Below are 18,948 nucleotides of genomic sequence, written 5' to 3' on the forward strand. Positions count from 1 at the left end.
AAAAAAAAAAAAAAAAAAAAAAAAGATTAAATTTAAAAAATTAGCCAGGCGTGGTGGCATATGCCTGTAGCCCTAGCTACGTGAGAATCTCAAGCAGGAGAATCAGTTGGACCCAGGAGTTTGAGGCTCAGTGAGCTATGATCGTGCCACCGTGCTCTGGCCTGGGTGACAGAGCAAGACCCAGTCTCTAAAAGAAAAGCAAAACGTCTTGAGATGCTAAGCACTCTCACTTTCAGTAAGAGGAGGGAATAGCCCTCATCTCTCTCCTCCTCCCACTTGTTATTACAATAAGGAAATACTTCATGTATGAAAGTTGCACTCTGAGACCAGTCAAGGGGGCACAGGTGGGGTCACACGTTGCCAGGCCCCCTTTGCCCCATACATTTTAGTGTTAGATGAAATGTCAAAGGAGAAGACCAGACTGTCCAGCCAACCACAAGCAAGATGTACATCTTCAGGGACCTCAAACAGCAGTATGGCCAGCATGCCAGAGTGCTGCCCAAGGGGGGCTTATTCTAGGGCCTTCCTCACCCGCTACTACTCACGCTCACCATGAGGCAGGGTTGTGGTTTGGTTTGAAGACCATTCCTGTTCATCAGAACACAGCATTCTTTTCCCTTTCTTATTTTCTCAGTGTCTTCAGAGAGGAGCGGTGAGCAGGGCTATCCTTACTCTGCCATCCTCAGTCTAGAAGCTTCCTGCCTTGCTTTTTCCAATGAGTATGGTTTGCAGGTACTAAAAATAGAACTGCACAAAACTATTTTCTGTGTCCTTGGCAGTGCTGTGAGAGACTGGAGGCTGAAAACTCTGGCCTCCTGACTTCAACACACCCAAACCTTGGAGAGCTCTTGATGGCTGATCTTGCCGCCCTGAGACTGTGCTGAGGCTCTCACAGGCAAAATTTGGCTCACCAATCAGCTTCTAGCATATCTGTGTCCTTAAACACCACTGGAAAAAATGTGAATACATTGAAATGTTGGTGATTTGACTTGTCTTGGAATGCAGGAGGGCCTCATTTTCAAATATTGTCTCTTTGCTCCAGTAAAACATTTAAATATCTGAGAAGTTTTCCTATTTTCCGCATCATGTTACCTCCCAGAAGCTGGATAAAGACCATTTACTGGGCTCCATATTCCCATTTTGGTTTGGAAAGCCTAGTCAACCTTTCTCCCCATCGATCCATGTGTGAGCACACATAGGGTTGAAGGTGCCCAAGAAGTCAACCTCCTAACTGCCCCAAAAGTTCTGCAGGACAGTCTAGGTTTTGGTTGGAGTGAACTTTGGGGATTTTTGAGACAGAGTCTCACTCCATCACCCAGGCTGGAGTGCACTGGCATGATCTCCACTCACTGCAACCTCTGCCTGCTAGGTTCAAGCAATTCTCCTGCCTCAGCCTCCCAAGTAGCTGGGATTACAGGTATCCACCACCATGCCCGGCTAATTTTTGTATTTTTTAGTAGAGATGGGATTTCGCCATGTTGACTAGGCTGGTCTCGAACTCTTGACCTCAAGTGATCTGCCTGCTTTGGCCTCCCAGAGCGCTAGAATTACAGACCTGAGCCACTGCGCCCAGCTGTGCTTTGTATTTTATGACATCAATTAATTAATTGCACCTGAAATCCAATGACCTAAACGTGGGGAGGGAGATGTAGAAAACATATGGCCTCGATATGCTGTTATCCTGCCTCTTGCCACTGACGCTTATCTTTCTGCTGTTGCCAGGACTGGCTTTGCTAAATTGTAGACTTCAAGAATTATAGAATAAAGGATTCTCATCGTGATCAAATTATGTGCTATGATTTTTTTTTTGAGACAAGGTCTCATTCTGTCGCCCAGGCTGAAGTGCAGTGGCGTGATCATGGCTCACTGCAGCCATGACCTCCCAGGCTCAGGTAATCCTCCCACCTCAGCCTCCTGAGTAGCTGGGACTACAAGCATGCATCACCACACCTGGCTAATTTTGTAGAGACAGGGTTTTGCCACACTGCCCAGGGTGGTCTCGAACTCCTGGGCTCGAGATCTGCCCACCTTGGCTTCCCAGAGTGTTGGGATTACAGGCATGAGCTACCACGCCTGGCTGAGAGCCAAAGAACCTTTCGGGTCCACAGTGAAAAGCCCTTCCAAGAGGACTGACATCAGAGCTTCCTTACTCTTGGTACAAGGGGGTGTGTTTTTCTTTCTTTCTTAATTTTTTGCAGCTCCAGCTCAAAGGATAATTTTTGTTTGTTTTCACTAGAATAAAGAAGATGTTTGCTTCATAGTCTTGAATAGAAAAGAAGGCTCAGGTCTGGGATTCAGTGTGGCAGGAGGGACAGATGTGGAGCCAACATCAATCACGGTAAGTGACAAAGTCATTAGGCTCTCAGGAAAATCCCTCCTTAAGCAGCCTCAGAATGTGATCAGGGCACAAATTCCAATCAGCGGGTTCAGAGATTGCTGGGTTTCATTCCCAGCTACCAACATAAAAAGGGAGAAGCGGGAGAAGTAGTATGTAAGGTTTTCGTTGACAAAGACAAGCATTTTTAACACAGAGCTGACATGTGTAGGCCATTTCCAGTCCCTATAAACACAATTCGCTATAACCTTATAATTTACCTAAATATTTTAAGCAGTAGAAAACATTAAAATCAACTGGCCAAACTTGTGTTTCTTTATACAATTACTTCTTTCTCAAAAACAGTCACTGAAAATTTTACATCATTCAAAAGCCTTCGGGACCATCCAGAGGGTCACCTTCACCGCACGAGCCCAGGCCTCGTTCATCTTCGTATTCCCATTGCCTCCTGGATGCGAGGCCCATGTCAGACGCTAACAAGAAGTTGAGTTCAAAACAAAAAATGTGTGGAGACACTGGCATTGACATTTGTGATCCATTCCCCGCACTGAATGTTTTTTTATAAAGCAAGTATCTATATGATTTAGAAAAATTGTCCTTAGAAAGTTCCTTTACTACAAGACCCAGCACAGTGGCTCATGCCTGTAATCCCAGCACTTTGGGAAGTCCAGGCGGGTGGATCACCTGAGGTCAGGAGTTCGAGACCAGCCTGGCCAACATGGTGAAACCCCATCTCAACTAACAGTACAAAAATTAACCAGGCATAGTGGTGTGTGCCTGTAATCCCAGCTACTCAGGAGGCTGAGGCAGGAGAATCACTTGAACTTGGGAGGCTGGGATTGCACCACTGTACTCCAGCCTGGGCGACAGAGTAAGACTCCCTCTCAAAAAAAAAAAAAAAAAAAAAAAAAGATTACTTTACCACAGATATGCAGTTAGTTACTTTCTCCCTTTTACTAGAAATCATAAGTGGATCTGGTTTTGTTCCCTTTTCCGTTCCTTGTCCCAGGTCCACAGGGTGTTTTCTCAGGGGGCGGCTTCTCAGGAAGGGACTATGAACCGAGGGGATTTCCTTCTGTCAGTCAACGGCGCCTCATTGGCTGGCTTAGCCCACGGGAATGTCTTGAAGGTTCTGCACCAGGCACAGCTGCACAAAGATGCCCTCGTGGTCATCAAGAAAGGGATGGATCAGCCCAGGCCCTCTGCCCGGCAGGAGCCTCCCACAGCCAATGGGAAGGGTTTGCTGTCCAGAAAGACCATCCCCCTGGAGGCTGCCATTGGTAAGATGATCATTTCAACAACCGGCAGGGTGTGAGCTACTGCAGAAGGATGAGATTCTGGTTGAACATGAAGGGAAGTAACAGCTAACTTCTAGATCTGAAAAATTAAATGTAGCGAAGTCTAGTGTGTTTGGATGCTTCTTACAAAAGCAAGGTAACAAATAAATTAGAAAAAATTAGAAAATTAGAAAAATTCCCCCAGTAGTTCAGGCTATACTGTGGAAGATTTAAAACAACTGCATAACAGTTTCCCTAAGTGTCCTAAGAAGGAATCTCTTTTATATTCGCACCCTCTTGTTAGGACTGGTAAGGAAAACAGGAAACTACTGTGATGGGGCAATCAGCATTGAAGGAGAAATTCCAGAACTAAGATTTATCCTTGGGAAACAGCAAGGTTGTATTCTTTCCTGGTTTAGAAGAACAGAAGGAAATGAGGGGGCAAGAGTGTTTTGTGTCTGAAAACAGAAACTGCAGCCTTAGTCAACCAAGAATAACTCACTGGAAGAGGTTTAGAAACAGATTTTCTGTGTGCCATCCATATTCAGAGCCTCAGAACCACGTACAGCGTCTGTTTCTGCAGTGCGGGCTGTTTAATGCCCTGTTAAGTACTGCAGATGTCTGGAGTGCCATTCATCTTGGCATTCAGGGGTAACGTCTTTTTTCAGTCGAGAGGGCAAAGCAGAGGGTATGGGTTGGGCATTGCCTTCTGGGAGGGGCCTTTTGTTCCTTGTCCACATCTCTCCCTGATGAGGGTAGCTGGATTCCTTTCTACAACTTGGCGTTCTTGTGGGCCAGAGCTGTTTGTAGTCCTTGCTGAAAATGGCTCTGATTCCATTTAACAGATGAGAAACACTTCTTGTCCAGACGCCTCCGTGGTCATGTCCCCAGTCTTCCTTCTGTGTCATTTCACTTTCCCTCTTCCAGAGGGCTGAGGCCCTCCCCAATGCAGAGAATCACCTTGGTCATCAGATCTTGTCATGCTTGCCTTTGCCCCAGAACTGTCTTGACCGCTTGGCGGATTTTCAGTGGGATCTTTGTAAACTGTCAAAGGAACCCACTTCATCCTCACAGCTGCCAGTTTTTAAGCCTCATGAACTCAGATCTGGATGGTCCTTCTGTCATTTATAATCACTCAGTATTCCTGCAGCAACTTCAGGGCCTCTGGCCTTGAAGCAGAGCCTGCAGAGCTCTCAAATGCTGAGCGCCTGGAGGGCTTAACCTCGCTCAGTTGCCTGTTCTTTAGTCTCCGTAACCCAGGTCTACCTTGTCCTAAGCGGTTATTACTTACCATATACTGACAGCGTCCTTCAGGCCCTGTGGAGTGGCCTTCTTTAAACCACGACTGTGGACTGGCCTTTATGTCCGAAGGAGACAGTGCTAGCTTGGCTTCACACCTAGTGACCACAGGAAGCAGGCAGTTTAGTCCATCTGTTGTGGTCCTTCCTCTGCCTCCCAATCAACTAAGTGTGCCTTTGCAGTCAACTCTGACGTCCTTGGCTGATAGGCAAGGGAGGGAAGTACAAGGGGGCAAGTTTACAATCCTGATTCAAACCCAGCCCACCTTTCCAAAACCAGCACACAGAGCCGGCATCACCATGGAAATGCATCTCCTCACAGTGGAGCCAGATGCCAGTGGAGGCAACCCCAAATGTGTCTGTGAAGACAGCCATAGCCAGGGACAGGGTTTCCCTTTGCAGGAGCAGGAGTGGCAGGAGCGGGGAGGCAGGAAGCTCTCTGGGTTCCTGGGGGCTTTGGAGTCCATTCTAACAGTCTCACATGAGGCTGGGCATTTTGGTGCTGCCAAGTCTTGGTAGCAGAGGGTGATGTTCTGCTGCCATTAGCAGCCAGGGTTGGCAGAAAATCAAATCTGGAGTCCCAAAGTGTGACTTCAGTCCTCACTGAGAAGTGCACAGCCGGTGTGGGGGGCTTAACAAGAGCACTTTGCCTTCTGGGGATTTCTGCTTGGGCATGAAAGCATTTGCCAATGCTTGCAGAAAACACAGAACAAAGGATGCAAGTAGAGCAGCAACACAGCCCAGGAGGGCAGCCCCAGAGTCGGGAGGCCAACAGTGCTACTGGGCTCAAGTGCTGTTATAAGTACCCCAGGGTAGATGGGACTTGAGGGTGCCAGAAGTGGTGCCAGAAGTACATGGGGCTGGAGGCGATGCATCCGCGGGGACTTGGACAGATGGCATGATGAACAACTCTGTCATTCTTATCTTGATGCACGCTGCTGCTGCAGGGAGAAGTGTGGCTGTACACGATGCTCTGTGTGTTGAAGTGCTGAAGACCTCGGCTGGGCTGGGACTGAGTCTGGATGGGGGAAAATCATCTGTGACGGGAGATGGGCCCTTGGTCATTAAAAGAGTATACAAAGGTAATGTCCTAGACCACTCAGTCAGCCTTCTCTCACCTGTCATCTTTCCATGAAAGAAATTTTTCATCTTTCAATGAAAAAAATGCCTTCCATTTAGAAATGAGATTTGTTTTTAAAAATCTACACTTTTTTTTGTTTAAAAATCTAAAATTTTCGTTTTTAATGCTTTGTGACATACAAGGTTTATTCTGTATGGACATGTATTAACTCAAGCCATCCACAAGGCTTCCCTACTGGGTGGGTGTCATCATTATCCCCATTTTACAAAAGGAGAAACTGAGGCACGTAGGTTCACACAGCTGTAAGTGGCAGAACCAGGCTCCAGCCCAGGCGGTCTGGCCCCAGAGCCTCTGTCCCTGACCCTTATACTGCAGCCATTCCTCACTCTGGGCCCCCGTCTCTGATGTGAACACACCACACTAAGTAACACCAGTAGACTTGCCAGTCAGGAGTACTTAATACTGGCCAAGATCTCATTGACTTAAAATACTAGACTTGTAAATGCTAGACTGCAACAAAGTAATACGGTCCAAGCACAGCTTTTGTGGGAAGAAAAAAAAGATGGGGGGTAGATATTATTGAAATGCTTGGTAAATATACATCTCTTCATCACCTTGAATAATTCATTTTTTGGTCTTGGGCAGTTTTTCAAACTCTTGTATTAACAACTCATAATTGTACTAATAATACTAACAGTATAATTGTATGAACAATATCGATATGTAATTATACTTACAAATAGATCAGAAACCCATTTAAAGTTACAGTATGTAACACAATAAGTAGGTCAGCAAGTAACAAGATCAATTCTTCTTAGCTAAGGATTGTTGTTTCTTTAAATGACCATCTAATTAATGACCTTGAGCTATTTCTACAATTGCATGGTCATCCCAAAGCCTCTCCCAACTCTTGACCTGTAGTGTTAATAGGAAAAAAAACTTTAAAAAAATTTATAGTTACGCTTAAAAAAACCTCTATGGATCAAAAGTGGAGATGAAGCCTGCTTACCACCTCTGTGGTAAGCAGGGCTGCATCCTTGGGGCCCAGAGGAAGCAGAGGATGAGAAAGAAATGTGCACTGGAGGCTGGGGTCTCAGCGCCCACCCAGGAGCAGGGGCTCAGCAACCCTGTGGGCAGCCGGAGCGAGGCATCTTGTGATGCAGAGGCCTGGGACCTGCTCTTTTGCCAGTGAACTGTGGTCACAACAGGTCTGCTTTACTCGAGTGGCAGCCAGGACAGGCTGCCTGCTCCCAGCCCCTGGAGCAAGCAAAGAAGACACGCATAAATCAGGAGTCGGGTCTCTGTTACGTGTGAACCTGTGGTACCAGAGTAAAGAGAAAACCTCAGACTCATTAATTGTTCAAGTTGAAAGAGCAGCAGAAGGAGGGAGAACCAGGCTCAGGCAAGCATGTGGCAACTTGGCTATAAGAGCCCTCACAACAGAAAGCTCTCAGACGAAGGGTACAGGGCAACATCCATTGCCAGCAAACCCAAAAAACAGGACACCCCATTCATGACAGAGGCAGGAATGTTACCCATGAAACAAGACCAAGAGGGTATTCAGAAGGAGCAAGCAAATACGTAAAAAAAAAAGACGAAATGCAGGCTGGGCGTGGTAGCGCATGCCTATAGTCCTCAGCTCCGTGGACTGCTTGAGCTCCGGGAGTTCAATACCAGCCTGAACAGCAGAGCAAGACCCTGCCTCTTTAAAAGTAAAAACTAAATGCACATATACCCTCATTAGTGAAAATGGAGTTAAATATATCTTTAAATTAATGAATAAAAGTAAAAAGTAGACTAAATCCATGTGAAGATAAGATTTGTAAAAATAGAACAGAAGAAACCATTAAAAATGCAGTATTGGGAAATAAAGAGATGATTACAAAAAGGTAATGAGAGAAAGAGTTCCAAAAGGAAAAAATTGAATGAGAGGAAATACTTGCAGAAATCATGACTAAGAATTTTCCAGAAGTGAAAAAAATGACAGGACTATGCAGACTGAAAAACTCATCAAGGGTAAAACAGTCTGAATTTATTTAAAAAAAAAAAAAAAAAAAGCCTTGTTAGCCAGGCAGAGTGGTGCACACCTGTGATCCCAGCTACTTGGGAGGCTGAGGCAAGAAGGCTTGCTTGAGCCCTCGACTTGGAAGCTGCAGTGAACAGGATTGCACCATTGCATTCCAGCCTGGGTGACAGAGTAGGACCCTGTCTCCAAAAAAAAAATAAAATTGAAACCTTGATATAATCAAGTTTCAGAATATAAAGAAGAAAATCTAAAAAGCCAAGAGAAAATTCTAGTTTGCTCTCTGTGTACAACAATCAGAATGGCCGCATGAATGCCTGGAGCCAACAACACCTTCAGAGGACTGAGGGAAAATGTGCGTCACCTGAAAACACAGCACCCAGCTAACCTGTCATTCAATAGGGTAGCTAAAGTGGAGATATTTTAAGACACTCCTGAGGGGAGCAGGAGTGGCCGCCTCCATGCTTGGTCACAGGACATGTAGCCTCTGTAATCCAAGGGGACACAACCCAAAAAAGCATGTGAGCCTGCAAACCAAAGGACCAGGGCAGACGCCTACTAAAGCAGCACATCGGCTGGGGAGGCCGGGCTTCGGGACCCCACACTAGAAGAAGCCACAGGAGAGATGACATCCTGTCATCTATCTCCATCTCTTGTCTCTTGCTTTGCTCTGTCTCCAGCAAAGCAAGAACATGATGTCCTGGACAACTCAGCCTTTGTCTCTAGCATCTGGCCCCAAATCCGTGAAAACTGCTGTGGAAATGGATAGAGAAGAGAAGTGTCAGTCCCACAGACTAACGCTTTAGATGCTCTCATGTGCAAGCCCGTGGTTTTGTTCCTGGGGAAAGCCATTCAAGTATTTCTGAATATTATACGGCAGATCGCACCTTTGGAAACTAGTGAGTCTCAAGATTTCATTATCTGGCCGGGCACGGTGGCTCATGCCTGTAATCCCAGCACTTTGTGAGGCTACGGCAGGCGAATCACTTCAGGTCAGGATTCATCTTCTTACCTCGTATTTCATACTTACAGAGTAATTTGTGAGTACAGTTTTTCTGTTCATTTTGTTTTCCTGTGTCTTTTAGCTCAAGCATTAGGAAACAATATAGCAATACTGATTTCTTGAGTAAGGCTATTACAGAATAAGCATTTGAATGATTTCTTGAGTAAGGCTATATTACAGAACAAGCATTTGAATCATAAAGAAGTTTTTTTTGTTTTTTTTTTTTAAACAGAGTCTCGCTCTGTCACCCAGGTTGGAATGCAGTGCCACAATCTCTGCTCACTGCAATCTCTGCCTCCCAGGTTCAAGTGAGTCTCGTGCCTCAGCCTCCTAAGCAGCTGGGTTTACAGGCATGCACCACCACACCCAGCTAACTTTTTGTATTTTTAATGGAGACAGGGTTTCACCATGTTGGCCAGGCTGGTCTCAAAGTCTCGGCCTCAAGTAATCCACCCACCTCAGCCTCCCAAAGTGCTATGATTTACAGGCATGAGCCACTGCTACCCCGCCTGAATAATAAAGGAACTAAATGTCAATATCTCTAAAGCTTTCTTTAAGGTCAGGGAGTTTATGAAAAAAATTAGTTATTTTTAAGCTCCTATATGAAGCTGCAGTGTACACTGTCACTAGTACAATTTTAAGCTGCTCCCAAAATGTTCCTCTTTCATCATTTTACCAAATAACTCAGCAATAAATAAGCCAAGACGTACAAAAATTAGAAATATTATTCGCCAATAATGACAAATTGTCTTCCTATATGTTCTTTCTGATTGAAAAAAATCTAAGAAAATGTCAAGCCAATATAAATAGTTCGCAAAGAAGAATGAATTCACAATTAACATGCAGAGATCGGGCCGGGCACGGTGGCTCAAGCCTGTAATCCCAGCACTTCGGGAGGCTGAGATGGGTAGATCACGAGGTCAGGAGATCGAGACCATCCTGGCGAACACGGTGAAACCCCGTCTCTACTAAAAAATACAAAAAACTAGCCGGGCGAGGTGGCAGGCGCCTGTAGTCCCAGCCATTCGGGAGGCTGAGGCAGGAGAATGGCGTGAACCCAGGAGGCGGAGCTTGCAGTGAGCTGAGATCCGGCCACTGCACTCCAGCCTGGGTGACAGAGTGAGACTCTGACTCAAAAAATAAAAAAAAAAAAAAAAAACATGCAGAGATCAATAGAATTTTCTTTGTATCAGTAATAACTATTGTTTTTAAATATCATACAAGAATTTATTAAACATAAGAGAAAAACACATTTTAAAAACATACAGGGCTGAGGACGGTGGCTCATGGATCATGGATTTCATGCCAGCACTCTGGGAGCCCGAGGTGGGTGGATCACCTGAAGTCAGGAGTTAGAAACCAGCCTGGCCAACATGGTGAAACCCCGTCTCTACTAAAAACATAAAAGTTAGCTGGGCGTTGTGGGGCATGCCTTTAATCCCAGCTACTCAGGAGGCTGAGGCAGGGGAATCACTTGAACCCAGGAGGCAGAGGTTGCAGTGAGCTAGGACCACTGCACTCCAGCCTGGGGTCAGAGAAGACTCCGTCTAAAATAAAAGAAACATATAAAATGTTCGTTATATGGCAAAATTTATAAGCATATTCAAAAATAAGTTATTATAAGATGTTTGCAATATATTTAATAAACAAAAGGTTGATACCCAGAATAGGCAGGGTACTGTGGCTCACACCTGTAATCCCAGCACTTTGGAGACCAAGGTGGGCGGATCACTTGAGCCCAGGAGTTCAAGACCAGTCTGGGCCACATGGCGAGACTCCATCTGTACAAAAAATACAGAAATTACCCAGTGTGGCGGCACGCACCTATAGTCCCAGCTACTCAGCAGGCTCGGGTGGGAGAATCATGTGAGCCCAGGAGGTCAAGGCTGCGGTGAGCCATGATTGTGCCACAGCACTCCAGCCTGGGGGACAGAGGAAGATCTTGTCTCCAAAAAAAAAAAAAAAAAGAAAATTCCAGAATATATGAAGAACTGTATAATTCAGTAAGAAAAATATGAGAGAGAAAATTTGGATAAAGAAAGCAATAGAAAATTGACAGAAGTTAAAACCTAGGTGGCCGAGAAACACAGGAAAATGCTCAAACTTAAATGTATTGGATGAAAATTAGAAATATTATAAATCATTCTTTTAATCTATCAAGTTGGCCAAAAATAAAAAATCTCATACGATAATGTGTTGGCAAGGATGTGGAGAAAGGAAAACACTCATTTTTTTTCTCATGCAAGTATCTACTGGTTAATCTCTAAGGAAAATTTTAGCAGTGCTTACGAAAATGGAAGCTATGAAACAATTTAAATGTCTATCTGTGGCAGAATGATAAAATATATTCATATAAAGGAAAGCTAAATAGCAGTTGAAAAAATAAATTACATCTCTATATATTAACTGGGACCAGCCCAAAAACAGTGTTGAATGAAAAAAAAGCCAAATGCAGATTGTGCACTGTGTGACACCAATTCATCATAAGCGTAAGGAACCTAAGAATGTGTTAAAAGCCATGCAAGACCTTTTTGGGAAAAAAGACATTTTAAAAAATTTTATGTGTAACTGGAGAGAGAGACATATCCTGCTCAAATCTGTTAAGATTCAGTTTGGCCTCATGTAATAGGAAATCCAAAATAGCAGTGGTTTAAACGAGAGAATTTATTTCTCTCTTGTGTAAAAAGTCCAAAAGCTGGCAAACCTCTTCTTTGTACAACACTGAAAGCTTCCTAAAGGAGCAGTTTCCAAGCTTTTTGGCACCAGGGACTGGTTTTGTGGAAGACAATTTTTCCACGGTGAAGGTTTGGGTGGAGGATGGTTTGGGGATGATTCAGGTGCATTACATTTATTGTGTACTTTATTTCTATTATCACATTTTAATATATAATGAGATAATTATACAACTCACCATCATGTAGAATCTGTGGGAGCCCTGAGCTTGTTTTCTTGCAACTAGGCATCCCATCTGGGGGTGATGGAACACACTGACAGATCATCAGGCATTAGATTATCATAAGGAACACGCAACCTAGATCCCTCGCATACGCAGTTCACAATAGGGTTCAGGCTCACGTGAGAATCTAATGCTGCTGCTGATCTCTCAGGAGGCAGAGCTCCGGTGGTAATGTGAGTGGTGGTGAGAGGCTGTAAATACAGAGGAAGCTTCACTCACTCACTCACTGCTCACCTGCTATGCAACCCTCCTGCCACCACTCTGTGGCCCGAGGGTTGAGGACCCCTGTCCTAGAAGACTACTTCATCTCATTCAGTCCTTCTAACAACCTAGTAAGATAACACAACAGATAGCATCACCATTTTGCAGATGAGAAAACTGAAGTTTAGAGAAATCTGTAACTTGGCTGAAGTCACAGATTTGAGACCAAACCCAGTCTGATTGCGCCTTCAGTGTGCTGTTCTGGTTGCCTGGAACCTCCCATGTCCTGAGGCCCAAGCACTCACAAAATTCTTTTGTTTCACATAACCAGAGGGCCTTATTTAATATGCTAGAATAGGACATTGGGTACTATGTTAACACAAACATAATTGGTTCTTTGGTCCTTCCAAAAATGTATCTCAAGAAAAGCAAGGACTGGGGACCAAATCATTCTCCTGGGGCCCACTACAGGGCTGATCCTGGTGAGGTCTCTCTTCTAATGTAACTGCCTCTATCATTAACCACAGAAAATGTTTTTGTCCTTGGGTGGATTTCTTCCAAGCTGTATTTTTATGACATAATATTTATTTCAATAACGACCTTCGGTAATTTAGGATGAAATCGATATATCTGCTCAGCCTTTTGAAGTCTAATCAAAATTTCTGAGAAAATTTTTGTTTTCACACTTGGGAATTTTTCTTTCAATGCCATTTTTTTCCCATAAGATGCCTCCATAGCTGGTGTACCTTTAGAAGTCTATGTGTGAGAACATAAATGGAGGGTTTACACTTGCATTTTTTCTAGAGCTCATACAAAGCTAGACAGAGCTATAATGTGAACACGCTAAACTCTGTAAGTAGTCCCCATGGTCACTAATGGGCACATAATCACTGATTCTCAGAACTTGCATGTATCAGCCAGTATCTGTTAACAATTAGAAGCTGATAGCCTGGGCAACATGGCAAGTCCCCATCTCTACCAAAAATATAAAAAAATAGCTGGGCATGGTGGTGTATGCCTGTGGTCATAGCTGCTCTGAAGGCTGAGGTGAGAGGATCGCTTGAGCCCAGTGAGGCAGAGGCTGCAGTGAGCCAAAACTGTACCACTGCACTCCAGCCTGGGTGACAGAGTAAGGCCCTGTCTCAAAGGAAAAAAAAAAAAAAAGAAGAAGTTGAGCCTGCTTTTCTGTGTTTACTGGCTGTATGGATTTCAGCTGTTGATTTCCTTTGCCCAAGTTTATTTTGTGTTGTTCTTGTTGGCTTGTAGTTCTTTAGTCTGGATATTAACCATTTGTTGATTAAATACATAGAAAATATCTTCCCCTTGTCAGTTCATTATTTTTATCTTGCTTATGTTTGGGGGGCGGCAGGGGGAAGGGCTAGAATTGAATTGTTTTATGTAGACCTGTTTATTTTTATGGATATATGTTTTTTGTGTTCTAAGAAATGTTTCTCTATTCAATAATATATTATTTAGATATTTTTATCATTTAAAAGTTTTTAGTTTACTTAGGATTTTTGAATACTGTGAAACTGCCAAGCTATTATTCTGTTATTCTGTGTTTATTCTCGCAGGTGGTGCGGCTGAACAAGCTGGAATAATAGAAGCTGGAGATGAAATTCTTGCTATTAATGGGAAACCTCTGGTTGGGCTCATGCACTTTGATGCCTGGAATATTATGAAGTCTGTCCCAGAAGGACCTGTGCAGTTATTAATTAGAAAGCACAGAAATTCTTCATGAATTTTAAGAAACCAGAGTGACTTCTTTAAACCACAGTCTTCAAGACTGTGGTTTAGACACGGACTATAAAAATCTCCAAGCTTGTGCTTACACATGAAGCCTGACTTAACTGTATGTGCAACAGCAATGAAATGAACTCCAGAAGCCTTCTACCTGGATCACCCAGGCTGGGAGGGTTCCTTCGTTCCAGTGCCTGTCCCCTACCTTTATGTTTACTGATGGGGATACAAGATGTGACACACCCTTCTTTATTTGAAACACTTAGCTAGACCTTTGCTTCCTTCTTGCCAGCTCTCCCAACATACCCAATCCTGGTGATTAGGGAACTGAAAGTCTGAGGGGGACACAAATGTCACACCTAAGAGGACTATCATTTTATATGATTTTGTAAGTAAATGACAGAATGCTTTTAGGTACATTCAGTGGAAGGAGGAGCTGTAGGTCTGTATATGTTACCCTGAAAAGAGAATGAGACTTAAAAAATGAATTATGACCTGTTAGGCCGAGCTCAGGAATTGTCCAAAAATGAAAAAGCAAAATAGAGTATTTTTTAGTGAGTGTAACGTATAATGTACGTATGCAGAGTTCAACTCAATAGGTTGTTGATCACCATGAAGTATTGATCATTCTCTATCTATCATCTCAAAAGTGTAAGCCATAAGGCTGTTTTACAGAATAGCACTTCTGACAAACTGTATTAAATAGCCATGAGCTTCACTGCTTAGAGGGAGCAGAAAGGTCAACATCTAAAAGCACCTTACAACTAGTTTTTGAACCTGTCTTGATAAGTGTTTGAATTCAACACTGGTCAGTACCAAAAGCAGGCAAAAATATCACAGTCACTGGGTTTCCATTTCTGTATTTTATGCACTCCAACCACGAATTTAATCTTTAGAAATCAAGTATCTTTCTAAGTGTCCTTGGATTTATAGACAATATATTTACAATCCAAATAGAGGAGCTTAATGGAATCCTTTTAGGAGATTGGTTGGTTTTTTTCCTCTTTCCCAACATGTTTGTTTAAGAAATGTAACATTCTAAAAGTATTGGATCTCTTTTCTTGACCTAGTATAATGACAACTGCAGTGACTTAAGTTTTTGCTGTTTTCCTTTTCCTGCTTTGCAACTTCCTCCTTTTGCCAAAAATGTTTTCCTACAGAAGACTGTCGTGACTCACGCTGCTTGGGAAACTCACTCTGGCCACTCCCCTGGCAGCATGAGCTGCTTCCCAGTAGCTGTTCCCATTGGATATTCCGTTCGTTGTCACATAGTTGGCTGTTCTCTCCTCATACTGTACCTTATTTTCTTAGGTAAATTCCAAATCCTCATCGGGTCATAAGGAGGAGGAGAAACAGGGTGAGTGAGTCGAGGTAAAGGAGCAGAAATGTAGTTACAAGCCAGGTCTTCAGTGGCACAAACCAACCCGTTGAGTCCTGAGAATATGAGTGGAGAGTGCGTTTGCCATACCTGTGTGCATGACACTAAGATTTTATGTTGGCGATACTTCTTTAAATAACCTACAGCTTGGGTCTATGGCTATGACCCCCAGATTCATGCAGGGGCTTTAGCCATCAGCTTTGTACATCATTTTTCTGAATGACCAATCCCACTTAAACATCTTCGAAGTCGGCCTAGAGAGGTCCTTCACGTGAGAGAAAAATAGCTGGCTTGTTTGAGTCCAGATTTCTCATCAACCGGCAATACAAAGGAAAATATAGTACACGAGTTAGTTTGAAAGGTCTTATTGATTTTACTTCTACTTTTCACTACAGTTACAGGTAGGATACTGTAGGAAGTCAGTGCAAGGTGCATGCTTGATTGCTTTTTCAGTCTCTGGGGTCAGTTTTGTGGTTTCTGCTTTCTTGCCTAAATGAAAGACTGTTTGTTTCAAGTCAACACTGAAAACTGCTTTTTGCCTCCACTGTTACAGCTGTGCCTAATAATAAGAAACGCACAGCCCTACGTGAACAGACAGGAATTTCTTGTGCAATGTGGAGCAAATGCAATGGTCTCCTTCCGCAAGTCCTTAAGCCTCATATCTGGAGTACAAGGGTAGACCCCTGGCTTACCACATACACTATGCTAAAGTCATCAGCCACTGCTACTACATCTTGCCAGAAGGTTTCCCTCGCCGACAGTTGAAATTTAAGGGAAGAAGCAAAAGCTAAACTGTCTTTGACCCTAAGATAGAAAACTGTTTGTCTTCAGTGTTCAAGGCATGACTAGTATTTCTAATTAGCCTAATAAATTCCCACACTTCCTGACGTGAACACTAATGGTATTGTCCTACTAAAACTGTCATTGTTTCTTTTTTTTTTAACTGGTCAGTCATTCACAATAAGCTATGAGGGTAAATATGTGTTATAACAAGTAAATCGTAGTTGCAAGAATATACCATGAAGATTAAAGTAGGCTGGGTTTCACTTCCATCTTCCCACACACATCTCATTGAATTTGATGGTTGACTTAATTGGCACCATAACTTTGTATGATATTATACATTATCCTTTATTTATGTAAAGTAAAATGCCTTATATATTAAAGAGTAAGTGCAATAATATGAAATAGCCTGTACATTTTAAAAATGTTGTCACCAAGTTATATAAATCCACATCTCTGTAAACAACCTTTTTTAAGTAATTTTAAAAAAATAAACACTCTGCTTACTACTTGATTTTTTTTTTTTTCTATTTTGGCTGTTTTAGAGTAATACTGAGATAAGAAATGTTTATTGTCACCTCAATGAGTCAGCGGTACAAAGGCAACAGAACTCAAATTAGCCACCCTTTTCCAGGCCACACTCACAATCTTGACACAATCCAAAACTTTTCCACCTCTAAATCTTAAATTGAACATCCTACTCTTTCTTTTACCACACGCTCCTGGCCTGGTCACTTCCTCCCGTGTCTTCACTTCCAACAAGCCCTTGACAGTTTTCTCCCTATCAGAACTCCATCCTTCCATTCCCTTCTCAGACTAGAACCCTAGCGTAGCACAGCAAACTCTGCCCAGCCCACACAGGCTTAGATCCCTTGCCCCACTGTTCTGTCTTACCAGGCAATCCTGGACCCTTCCAAATAGCCAGCATCTTGGTTCCTATAACCCTATTCCTAGAGAAAAATCCCACAGCTAGACAGAATGCTGCTGCTGTAAATTCACGGTTTCCAGCCTTAACTGGACCCTCGCTGCCACTGAGCAGTTGTTTCCTTATCAGTTGTTTCTCTCATTTTTCACAATAATGTTCTTTTTCTCAAAAACCCTACCCAATCACCTTCTGCCTCCTACTTGGATGATCTGGGATCCTACCTCACAGAGCTAAATAAAAAGCATCTATTTCTGTGCCCTAGATGGAGATACCAACTTACAGTAGCCCAAGGAAAAAGGCAAGATGATATCTTGCAGAAATCTTCAGAACAGGACCCAGCATGTGACCTGGCCTCAGACGGGAGGAACTCTGCTTCACCCAGCATCCTCCCCACTTCAGGTCTGTTTGTGCTGGTCATGGCATCCTAATCCCCGGCCCTTACCAGTTCTTTACCTAGACATCTATGGAAGCCATTTGCCATCATTTTGGCCCCATTCAATACCAGAGTTTCTCTGGACATACAAGCTGTTGCCTGCCTGATTTTCTATATACATCCCAAAACTGAAATTCTGATTGGTTCCCTGCCCCTACTTGGGTAGAGCTTTTTCCTAGGAGACAGAGGGCTTGTTTGCATAACTCCCCTCCTCAAAACCCAATGAAATGAACAAATACAGAGGAAAACTCTAGTAGTTTTAAAATGGAAATAGCCACAAACCCATTATATGAAATGGAAGAGTACATACCATGTATAAGATCTAAAACCAGGTCGGGCATGGTGGCTTACTCCTGTAATCCCAGCACTTTGGGAGGCCAAGGCAGGCAGATCACTTGAGGTCAGGAGTTTTGAGACCAGACGGCCCATCTATACTAAAAATACAAAAAAATTTAGCCGGGCATGGTGGCATGTGCCTGCAATCCCAGCTACTCAGGAGGCTGACGCAGGAGAATGGGCCACTGCACTCCAGCCTGGGTGACAGAGCGAGACTCCATTTCCAAAAAAAAAAAAAAAAAGAAAAAGAAAAATCTTAACGCCAAACAGAAGGGGAACAATGAAATGGAATACAATTCTCTCTGACTTGAGAGAGCATACGTGGCATGAAAGAGAGTTCTGAAGACCACCACCAAAATCCTTAACTTGGAGAAAGGGGACTACTGAAGTTAAGCCCTTTAAGAAGCAGGCTAAAGGCCGGGTGCGGTGGCTCACGCCTGTAATACCAGCACTTCGGGAAGCCGAGGAGGGTGGATCACCTGTGGTCAGGAGTTCAAGACCAGCCTGGCCAACATGGCAAAACCCCATCTCTACCAAAAATACAAAAATTAGCTGGGCGTGGGTGGCACACACCTGTAATCCCAGCTACTCGGGAGGCTGAAGTAGGAGAACTGCTTGAACCCGGCAGGTGGAGGTTGCAGTGAGCCGAGATTGCACCACTGCACTCCAGCCTGGGTGGCAGAGTGACACTGTCTCAAAAAAAAAAAAAAAAAAAAAAAAAATGCAGGCTGAAACTGGAGTCATCTTCAGGCCTCAGAATGTTGGGAAGATGAGATTGAAGGAGAGGAATCATTTTCATTTTCCCATACACCTGGCGGTCAGTCTAAGCAGGCCAGGAGTTAACAGGCAAGGAAGTAGCCTCCCTAATTCCCAGGAGACAGAGTGCTTATTTGCATAATTCCCTCCCTTAAAACCCAATGAAATGAACAAATAGAGAAATTCTAGTAGTTTTAAAATGGAAGTAGCCACAAACCCATTATATGAAATGGAAAACTACATACCATGTAGAAGATCTAAAACCAGGCTGGGTGCAGTGGTTCACTCCTGTAATCCCAACACTTTGGGAGGCCAAGGCAGGCGGATCACTTGAGGTCAGGAGTGGCAGGCCAGATTTGAGGGGAGCCCCCACCAAATAGGACCCTGCAATTAATAACTGATTCAGAAAGAGATTAGCTGCCC

The 18,948-nt window shown here is 43.6% G+C and overlaps 1 protein-coding gene across 1 annotated transcript in view; it reads left to right on the forward strand.

Annotated features, from left to right (window-relative positions):
• PDZD2 (PDZ domain containing 2) overlaps positions 1-16,589 on the forward strand; it is a 324,103-nt gene extending 307,514 nt beyond the window's left edge. The window contains exons 21-24 of the mRNA XM_023216553.1: positions 2,237-2,338; positions 3,345-3,615; positions 5,858-5,992; positions 13,749-16,589. Of these exons, the coding sequence (XP_023072321.1) occupies positions 2,237-2,338; positions 3,345-3,615; positions 5,858-5,992; positions 13,749-13,915 (675 nt within the window). The 3' untranslated portion in view covers positions 13,916-16,589. The remainder of the gene's footprint in view (positions 1-2,236; positions 2,339-3,344; positions 3,616-5,857; positions 5,993-13,748) is intronic.
• The last annotated feature ends 2,359 nt before the right edge of the window (positions 16,590-18,948 follow it).

This window comes from Piliocolobus tephrosceles, chromosome 4 (assembly GCF_002776525.5).
Source record: "Piliocolobus tephrosceles isolate RC106 chromosome 4, ASM277652v3, whole genome shotgun sequence".
NCBI classification, from domain to species: domain Eukaryota; kingdom Metazoa; phylum Chordata; class Mammalia; order Primates; family Cercopithecidae; genus Piliocolobus; species Piliocolobus tephrosceles.